At 36.2% G+C, this 9,586-nt stretch overlaps 1 protein-coding gene and 2 long non-coding RNA genes across 7 annotated transcripts in view; 1 reads left to right on the top strand and 2 right to left on the bottom strand.

Moving 5' to 3' along the window:
- LOC148743213 (uncharacterized) lies at nt 1-1,433 on the top strand. Its single transcript, XR_015988513.1, has 3 exons — nt 1-207; nt 414-574; nt 1,083-1,433. It is a non-coding gene; the product is annotated as an uncharacterized LOC148743213 (long non-coding RNA).
- Nucleotides 1,434-2,653: 1,220 nt separating this feature from the next.
- LOC148743212 (uncharacterized) lies at nt 2,654-4,781 on the bottom strand. Of its 2 annotated transcripts, none has more exons than XR_015988517.1 (3): nt 3,783-4,781; nt 3,411-3,576; nt 2,654-3,068 (listed from the first exon to the last, which is right to left on the bottom strand). It is a non-coding gene; the product is annotated as an uncharacterized LOC148743212 (long non-coding RNA). The 2 variants fall into 2 exon arrangements; XR_015988515.1 differs by having other exon boundaries at nt 3,415-3,576; nt 3,783-4,779.
- A 965-nt stretch (nt 4,782-5,746) lies between these two features.
- The window catches only part of LOC148743210 (uncharacterized), a 14,745-nt gene continuing 10,905 nt past the window's right edge, over nt 5,747-9,586 (bottom strand). The window contains exons 2-4 of one of the 4 annotated variants that reach the window (XM_088734265.1): nt 8,500-8,666; nt 7,016-7,202; nt 5,747-6,133 (exon numbers count right to left, since the gene is read on the bottom strand). In XM_088734265.1, coding sequence (XP_088590391.1) covers nt 6,097-6,133; nt 7,016-7,202; nt 8,500-8,551 — 276 coding nt within the window. In that variant the 5' untranslated portion in view covers nt 8,552-8,666 and the 3' untranslated portion in view covers nt 5,747-6,096. Of the gene's footprint in view, nt 7,203-8,499; nt 8,744-9,586 lie in introns of all 4 variants that reach the window. The other 3 variants (XM_088734254.1, XM_088734246.1, XM_088734257.1) reach the window with 3 other exon arrangements.

Below are 9,586 nucleotides of genomic sequence, written 5' to 3'. Positions count from 1 at the left end.
AATATTTTTGGAAGATGGATGAAGGAGTATGACAGGTTCACCAACATTTCTAACTCTGTGGATACTCGTGGTGTTTGCTGGCTCTTCAGTTGAGGATATTTTAATGATCAAAGTGCGAACAAAACGCGAAAAAAGCCCGAAAACTTGAAGTTTGAGATTTGATTTACTGAAGATCAAAATGTACACACGAGACAACAAACCTTGAAGGTTAGTCTTAAGATGTTGATGTTTTATTTTTGTGAATCACCAAGTTGTATGTGAAGACGATCGTGAGATATTTGATCCGAGGAAAGATGGAAATTTAGATTTTGATCTTATTTTACTTCAACTTCGAAGTAAAATTGCGTTAAGCTTGAGGTGGCCCCAAGCATCAAATCACTTTAAATAACATCGTCTTTTCATTCTCTATACAGTCATATAGGACACAAGGCTTTAAAAAATGTTCCAGCTTCAGGAGTAAGTTGCTCTTACTACAACCCTCAGCGAATTATTTTTCGGGAGGTTTTGGTGGATTTTCCAAGTCAAGATCCAAAACCGTCTTTGGCCTTTTTGCTCTCCTAGTCTGTTGTACATGGTAGGTAGGCATGTGTCTTAACAATTGTTATCGTCTTACCTCAATCAACTCCGGTTTTGGCTTATTTTTTTACTGTGTTTTTGTGGTAATTTTTACTATTGCCTCTTCGAGCTTCATGTGCTAACTAGAGGAAAAACTTTGGTAAACCTCATTTATCACTTGGCCCCCAAGTCCCTCACTATTGTCAGTTAATTGTTTATTTATCTAGCTTTCGGTCTAACTAGTCCATTAACCTCAACAAAATGTGCAGGATTTGTCTCATGAGTAAAACTGGTGCTGTTTTCTTCGTGTTCATGTGTTATTCGAAACGAATGGCGTCAGCTGTATTCTGTCCTGTTCATTTCAGTAGAATGCTTTGCCTTGTGAAATGAATGTTGAATCGAAGTGCACCATGAATTTCAAACCAGTTGAGTTATATTTCACGTTGCTGTATGTGTCGTGATCATGAAATTCTTATTTCTTAAAGATTGACGATGTGAATTAACTTTTATGTTCTCTTCTGTTTAAGGTAATGTGAAGTGACCCAATAATTGGTAGTATAGATAGAATGGATGGCTGTGACATTTACTGTGGCAAGATGTTATTCAAAAATTTGTCATTATTCCCAGAAGCTTACTACTGGTTTAAACTATTAGTCTTTTGTTCTCTGCACACAACTTGCCTAGACTAATATGCTATATGAGAGTTATGTCTACTTTATTTGTAAAATTGGTAAAATTACCAATAAAATTTCCAATAAAGTTTTCAGAAGTTTTGTCCAGATTTCGTTGAAAATGAATGTGAGGAGTTATCAGTCATATTCCTTAAGAGTGTTTAAGCTTCCAGGGTGAAAGCTAATAAATTTCTTGAGTGATTCATATATGATTTGTCTCCTTAAAATTGTCACAGCTAAACCCCCTGGCCAACGTCTATAAATTTCTTTAAATGGCAGCCAGGTTGGTGTTCGTTACCACTTAATATGAAGTATCAAAGTCTCCTTTTGACTTCAGTCTTATTTCTCTTAAATCTAATAGGTGTAAATGATCCATTTTCATAAAAAAAGAAAACTCTCCTCATTATTTTATTTTGACTTCAGTCAGTCTTGTTCCCAGGGGATACAAGCCTTGGGAAAAAGTTTTGTTTTTGTCCTCACTGATACTATCAGCTGTGCAGGTGCTTATGAAATTGTCAGATAACTCTCGTAACTTAATAGGTTGCAAAAGGTGTATGTGATGTTTTTGGGCTGTAAGAAGGATGGAGGAAGACAAATATGATTTTTATTTGGAAAATAATTGATTCATTTGACTATTATTATTACAACTGGAAACTCAAAATGTTATTTGATTTTATTCACATTCAGGCAACAGGGTGGTCTTTCTTTTTTTGTACACACCTCTCTAGTTATGGTGCAATTCGCATCTGTTGAGGGTTCTGTTTTTGGGCTGTAAGAAGGATGGATGAAGTCAAATATATTTTTTATTAGGAAAATAATTGATTCAGTTGTGATTTGTTAAAAAAACTTTTCAACCAAAACCTAAACTTCTGTGAACTTTTACTTTTTGCTGAAATTGCAAATACATTGCACTAGCAGTTTAAGCTCTAAAACACTCAAAGGAGTTGAACTCGATTGTACACGCTTTTGCATTTAGAAAATCAATCAATGTGACTTCCTTTTACACCACACAAGCATATTAAGACTAGGGTGCTTCCGTCTAAGTTACAAAGGGAAAAATGACAAGAAAAGTTGTCTCAAGAACTCACTCTACTATTGTTTTCCAACGCATTTTCCTGCTTCACTTTTTTCACGGGAAACCCACACAGGCATGTAGCAGCAGTTATCCACTTCAAACAAAAATTTACTAAACACGTGCAGACAAAATGCCTCTCTGGTTGATCTATGTAAAAGCCCAGAAACTGCCCAAAAACAACACATACTCCTTCAGCAACCTTACTTTTCAACCTGTTAAATTACGAGATTTATCTGACAATTTGACGAGAACCTGTACAGCTGATAGTATCAGTGAGGAAGCTCTCATCCTGGAAGCTTAAACACTCTTAAGGAATATGACTGATTACTCCTCACATTCATTTTCAACGAAATCTGGACAAAACTTCTGAAAACTTTATTGGAAATTTTATTGGTAATTTTACCAATTTTACAAATAAAGTAGACATAACTCCCAGATAGCATATTAGTCTAGGCAAGTTGTGTACAGAGAACAAAAGACTAATAATTTAAACCAGTAGTAAGCTTCTGGGAATAATGACAAACTCTTGAATAACAGCTTGCCACAGTAAATGTCACAGCCATCCATTCTATCTATACTACCAATTATTGGGTCACTTCACATTACCTTAAACAGAAGAGAACATAAAAGTTAATTCATATCATCAATCTTAAGAAATAAGAATTTCATGATCACGACACATACAGCAACGTGAAATATAACTCAACTGGTTTGAAATTCATGGTGCACTTCGACTCAACATTCATTTCGCAAGGCAAAGCATTCTACTGAAATGAACAGGACAGAATACAGCTGACGCCATTCGTTTCGAATAACACATGAACATGAAGAAAACGGCACCAGTTTTACTCATGAGACAAAGCCCACGCATTCTTTTGAGGTTAATGGACTAGTTAGACCGAAAGCTAGATAAATAAACAATTAACTGACAATAGTGAGGGACTTGGGGGCCAAGTGATAAATGAGGTTTACCAAAGTTTTTCCTCTAGTTAGCACATGAAGTTCGAAAAGGCAATAGTAAAAATTACCACAAAAACACAGTAAAAAAATAAGCCAAAACCGGAGTTGACTGAGGTAAGACGATAACAATTGTTAAGACACATGCCTACCTACCATGTACAACGGACTAGGAGAGCAAAAAGGCCAAAGACGGTTTTGGATCATGACTTGGAAAATCCACCAAAACCTCCCGAAAAATAATTCGCTGAGGGTTGTAGTAAGAGCAACTTACTCCTGAAGCTGGAACATTTTTTAAAAGCCTTGTGTCCTATATGACTGTATAGAGAACGAAAAGACGATGTTACTTAAAGTGATTTGATGCTTGGGGTCCACCTCAAACTTAACGCAATTTTACTTCGAAGTTGAAGTAAAATAAGATCAAAATCTAAATTTCCATCTTTCCTCGGATCAAATATCTCACGATCGTCTTCACATACAACTTGGTGATTCACAAAATAAAACATCAACATCTTAAGACTAACCTTCAAAGTTTGTTGTCCCATGTGTACATTTTGATCTTCAGTAAATAAAATCTCAAACTTCAAGTTTTCGGGCTTTTTTCGCGTTTTGTTCGCACTTTGGTCATTAAAATATCCTCAACTGAAGAGCCAGCAAACACCACGAGTATCCACAGAGTTAGAAATGTTGGTGAACTTGTCATACTCCTTCATCCATCTTCCAAAAATATTACAAAAAGGTGGCGATCGTCCATTTAAAACCTCGCAGAAACGCGTCAAAAACTTCACCAATGGCGCCGAACGCGAAAAACGAACTCCATTTGCGCATGCGCAGACAAAATGCCTCTGCTCAATCAATGTATCATTTACGGCCACGCGCGCAAACTTTTAAAGGTACGCGTGCTATGGCACGTGCCGCGGACGATAGCACATGCCGCGTGTGATGGCACATGCCGTGTGCGATGTCGTAGTTCGTAAGTTTCTTTGCGCGTGAAAGTGAAATTAATTCAAGCTTTTCTGTTAGACTTGTCATCAACTCAAGTATCCATGTCTATCATAAGCTGCGTAAGAATTTTTCTTTTAGTTAATTGAAAGATGTTGTGATTTGAAATTGAGAAACGTGCGCGCCAGAAGCGAATTAAATGTAGAAAGTCAAACCTAGGTGGAAGGTACTGTTACCGCTTCCGTTAGAACCGGAATATGTCGCGAAATATTTTGTGGTTCGACTTACTTCACCTCCGTGATTACTGCATCACATATAAGTATAGATCATAGCTCGCATTTCAGTTCTACCTAAGACCCCTCGAGATATATATCTATTGGAAACTAGAAGACAAGTTAGAGCGAAATCCTCTAGGAAACCAAGACCCACGAACGTTGGTAAGCAACTATTTACTTTGTTTAAGGTTATAATGGTAATTGTTATGAGAGTTCGTATTCATACGTTATAGGTTTCGTTTGATTGTTTTCAAGTTCCTTTTGGTATCACGCGCGTTTAGCTCTACGATCACTTTAGCTAGTAAATTGGACAGGATAAAAATAATAAAATTTTTTTACAATCTGAATTCCAAAAGCGTACGAGGAAGGTTAAATGTAGAAATAAGAAAAATAAATCAATCGGGAACATTACAAACGCTTTCTCACGGCTACTTCGTTCAACTGTAAACCGGAAGTAGCGGATGACAGGCGATCGGAGTTTTATCGAAAACAGTCCATTAAGTTAACCAGAGGTTTCAGTTACTTTTGTCACAAGTATCTGGCGATGGAAGAAGAGTCCATTAGAACAATGAAAGGGGCTGTGCAGAACTTGTAAAATGAAATATTTTACAGACAAAGTAAGAAATCTTGTGAGGTGTTACAGCCAGCAGAAGACCTCCTGCAACCTGCTGTTTTCACTGAAACCCCGGGCAAAATGCAGTGCCAATTTCCTTCGTCCCCTAATTGGATATACATATAATAATATTTAATATATACAATGGAAGCTAATGATGCCAAATTGCACAAATACTTTACTACTAAGTGGTTGCTAGTCTCACTTCACTTTGAATAGGATCCTGTTGTAGAGATAATTTTGTAACTTATTTTTTATCAAATAGAATCTTTAAATCTGCTTTATCCTTTAAGGATCCTGCCATAGTTCTGACATGGGTTATGTCCATATTTAGGGAGTGATTATCAATTATATGAGATATTTTTTTCAACTGTAACCTTGTCATATAAGAATACATTGTACCAGGACAGTTAACACTGACACACTGAGAATAACTCTTAGGAAATTGTAAAGTATGACTGTTCTTAAGAATTTGATGTAAGAGCAGTACCATTTCACTCTATTCTCAATTCCCTACCCCACCCTGACATTGTTCTAATCCCCCCCTTGGGTATGGATGTCAGTCAAGAACCTATGGATTACCCAGAGATGTGAAGCTTCAAACCAATTGATCCATTAGAATGAAAAGGGAGTAGGTTGTACAAAGGCTACACACAGATATGACACTTGGTGAACTTTATTTCCCTTACTTACATGTAACATTATTACAAAGCAATAAAATAACAAAACTGCACTAAGTTCATTAAGAGTAAAAAAAGAAAATAATGGTCCTTACATCATTACTAGTTAGGGATAAAAATTATGTATGAAGATATTATTTCACAGTTTAAACTACGTAAAGATAAAGCAGACTATTTATAAGCTGTATTACTTAAGTTTTACTAATCACCAAAGGAATCCCATCAAGATGGGCAACAGACCAAGAGGAGAGGTGTAACTACAAGTTGCAAGGGTGGAGAGTCGTTCCGCGGGGCATTAAATCTTCATCTATCAAAAATATTTTCATCGTCAAGTTAGACTTGTCACTTGTGAAATAAAATTCTTACTGAAAAAAAAAAAAAAAAACCATCATGAAAATCAGATTTGGCGTCTTGAATAGTTTATCATTCTACTTTCCTTTGCAACAATGAATTTTCACTACACAAAAGGTGGCAGAGTTATGAGTGGGATTGGAAAAAAAGAGAAGCTCTTACTCTTGCCATTTCAATTTCATCAAGTTAAGTTTTGTCCAAAGTGCTACAAGACTACTGAGAGACACAATTAATGGAGAAATTATGTCACATCACTGGTTTGGGAAACCGTGCTTAAAATAACATACTGGTATTTTATTATCCAAATGTGCTTTGTATAGTACAAATAATGCACAAGATACGTACAAATATCCTGTGATATTTATACTCCAGAAATATCGATGAAATTCGCCCACACTGAAACACCTATTTGGCGTGTTGGATGATATATTTCTCATTAAAAGTTTTGTTGTGTAGTATCGCTGAGTATTTTCACTCGTTGTTTATATTTTGACTTGCGCTATGGGCTCGTCAAAATACAGTGCAACTTGCAAAAATACTCAGCAATACTACACAACAAAGCATCTAATAAGATGTATATACTCTCTGGGCTACGAACTTTTGAAGCTCTCAAGTACTAACAATTTATACTAATTATAATTCTTTCTAGTCAAATTAGAAATTTAGGTGTTAAAGTATTTGAATGATAACAGGAGTTTGTTATGTAAAAATTTCAAATCAGGCCATCAAAGTGATATTCTAAGAAAATTTACACAATACAAGTGACTAATTTGCATATTTTACACTTTGAAAAATTCTAACTGTTTCTAATCAAGCAAAATGTTTTTGCGAAATTGTTCTGTCGAACCGCACTATTGCATAAAGCATTATATAAGTCTTGATAATGACTCTGAGACCTGGTAGAACTCTTCCAATCTTTCAACATCTGCAAGGCCTTATCACTTGCATTGTTCTTGATGTCACTGATTTGTTCCATGGTAAGCCCCAGAAGGATGCCTACTCGTACCCACACTGCTGGTTCCTGTATATGACTTGACAGTTCAAGTAATTCACGATCATCTGGAACACCAACTTTGAAGTTCACTACAAGCAAATAACAATAAAACAATGCACTTCAAATGCATCAAAGATAAGAACAAATAAAAGGAGCCAACAAGACTATTTCTAGCAAGAAAAATATTTCACTGTATGACTTGTTAAATTGACCAAACCCTTGAGGAAGTTTAAATTCATAATGGCAAAAGTGAAGACATTCATATACCACCATAAGCACCACAAGTATGATATACCCTGATACATTCTACGTCATTGAATAAATCCAAAGTTGTCGAGTTACAAAGTTCTTACAGTGCTAGCATTTTGCATACACATCACAGTTGTAAGACCACAACTATTAAAATTAGAGTTAAAACACAGTCAGGTGACATTTTTCATTAAATACTTGGTACTAGGCAGGAAAGACAGACTGTCACCACCCTCTAAATTAGTTGCAACTGTTATAGATTAAGGAGATAAACTGATAAGGAGCAGAGTTGCGTGACAGAGAGTAAAATCCTCCTGTCTGCTCTGGGTGACTGAAAAAAAAGGGATTGTTTTATTGAGAGAGCAAAGGACAGCACTGTTTATAAACCTTTTACACTTTTTGACCATAATATCTATTTGTATCATTACAACTAAATACTTTTAAAAAGATATGGTCTGGCTGGTAATTGATTTAATTTTACAACAGTCAGTTTTTGACAGCTGCTCAATAAACTTAAAGAACTAAAAGCCACCTAAGAACTATGAAAAATACTTGTTCATTTCTATCAATTGTGGAGGCCAATGTGGTCACGACAAAAGAGACAGGAACAGCAAAGGAATGTATTCCATTACTTAGCTGTCAGCTGGATGTAACCGGCCACAAGGGACAAAACACGGAGCCATACCAGGGCTTGACACTAACTTTTCAAATTGCTAGCCAAGTGGATGGTGACATCTTAGATGCTAAGACAATGTCAGTTGGTTTAATAGCCAAACTGGTGAATGGAAAGTGAAAACCACTAGCCAAAACCAAATTTCTACTAGTCTGAGGCTAGTGGGCTAACATTAGTGTTGAGCCCTGCATACTCATGGCCATGGAGTACCCAAAATGGAGTACCCCTAAATATCATATATTGGTCGAATAAAATACTTTAAAAATATGGTGAATCCAAGGCTGTGCTCCAAGAAAAATTGAAGGAAGCCCAGTGCTCAGAAACTGTGAAATCCAGGGTGCCCAGCATATGCTTTTTATGAAAAAGCTAAGATTCCTGAGTCACCTAAGAGCAAAAATAAGGCACCAGGGAGCCACTGGGCAGTGCTAGACCACAGCCTTGGAATCCTTCAGATCAGTACATACCTCTTTCGAGTCTGAACCTCATATTGTTAGCATTTGCTATCCTCCATTCCATCTTGAATTTAACATTAACCCACTGACCACTTCAAATGGAAGGCCTACCCAGTATCCACTGCTTGGTCAGAAGATGAACACCCAGTTGGAAAAGCAATTAAAGCCTCTTTACCTATCTATTTCAGGGAACTGATGTCAAATCCTTGTTATAGGATCATAAGATCTTAACTACCTGTCTTGAGCATGAATTACTCTGTAAAAGACCATTGGGGAACATTTCAGTAACAAGATTAGAGCTTGTCTTTGGAATATTCTCTGATAGCCAGCCTTCTTACAAACCTATCTTCCCCCCTGCCCAGAGTAAGCTCTTCATTGTAATTTCGTGATTCAATGGGACTCCTTGGGGAACAGTTGACTATGAAACCTTGTTATAACTGTTGTTGACTCACTTCAGTAGCTTCATATTCAGTGATCTAATAACACTGGTTCCAGCTGCAATGGAGAGCAGCTGTTCACTATTGTTTCAATCTAAAAAGATTGTCTTCGAAAGTGCCGAACGTTCGTCCAAGTATTTTCTCATTGTTGAAATCATTCTGAAGTTTCGAACAAATAATAATAATAATAATCGAATATTTATCCAGGATAGCCCCTCAGTACCAAGTACTGTTATCAATGGGGTCCCACTGTTAAAAAAAAAAGAAAAATTAACATAATGATAACATAAATAAGAATAAACAAAATATTTAAAGAAGACATGCACTAGATTAAAACCGTTGAAAACTACAATAAAAAATCACAAGAAAAAATGGTCCAGAGCTTTCCAAAATAAAACTTTGGAATTAATGTTTCTCATCCGTAATGGCAATGAATTATAAAGCGAAGCACTAAGAAATAAAAACTAGGCACGCAAACTCCAATTTCACCTTGGGTAGTTCTACTGATTTCCCACTGTTTCTAGCATTAAAGGAATTATGGTGAAAACGTTGAAAATAATTCGTAAATGGGAAACATGTAGTTCCATTGAGGCAGTCAAAAACAAAACAGCACGCTTTCTTTTGCAGAAAGTTGTCAATGGTTAAAAACCGAAGATCGCAGT

This window comes from Stylophora pistillata, chromosome 1, assembly GCF_964205215.1.
Source record: "Stylophora pistillata chromosome 1, jaStyPist1.2, whole genome shotgun sequence".
In the NCBI taxonomy this organism is placed as follows: domain Eukaryota; kingdom Metazoa; phylum Cnidaria; class Anthozoa; order Scleractinia; family Pocilloporidae; genus Stylophora; species Stylophora pistillata.
This window is presented reverse-complemented; position numbering and strand designations above follow the sequence as displayed.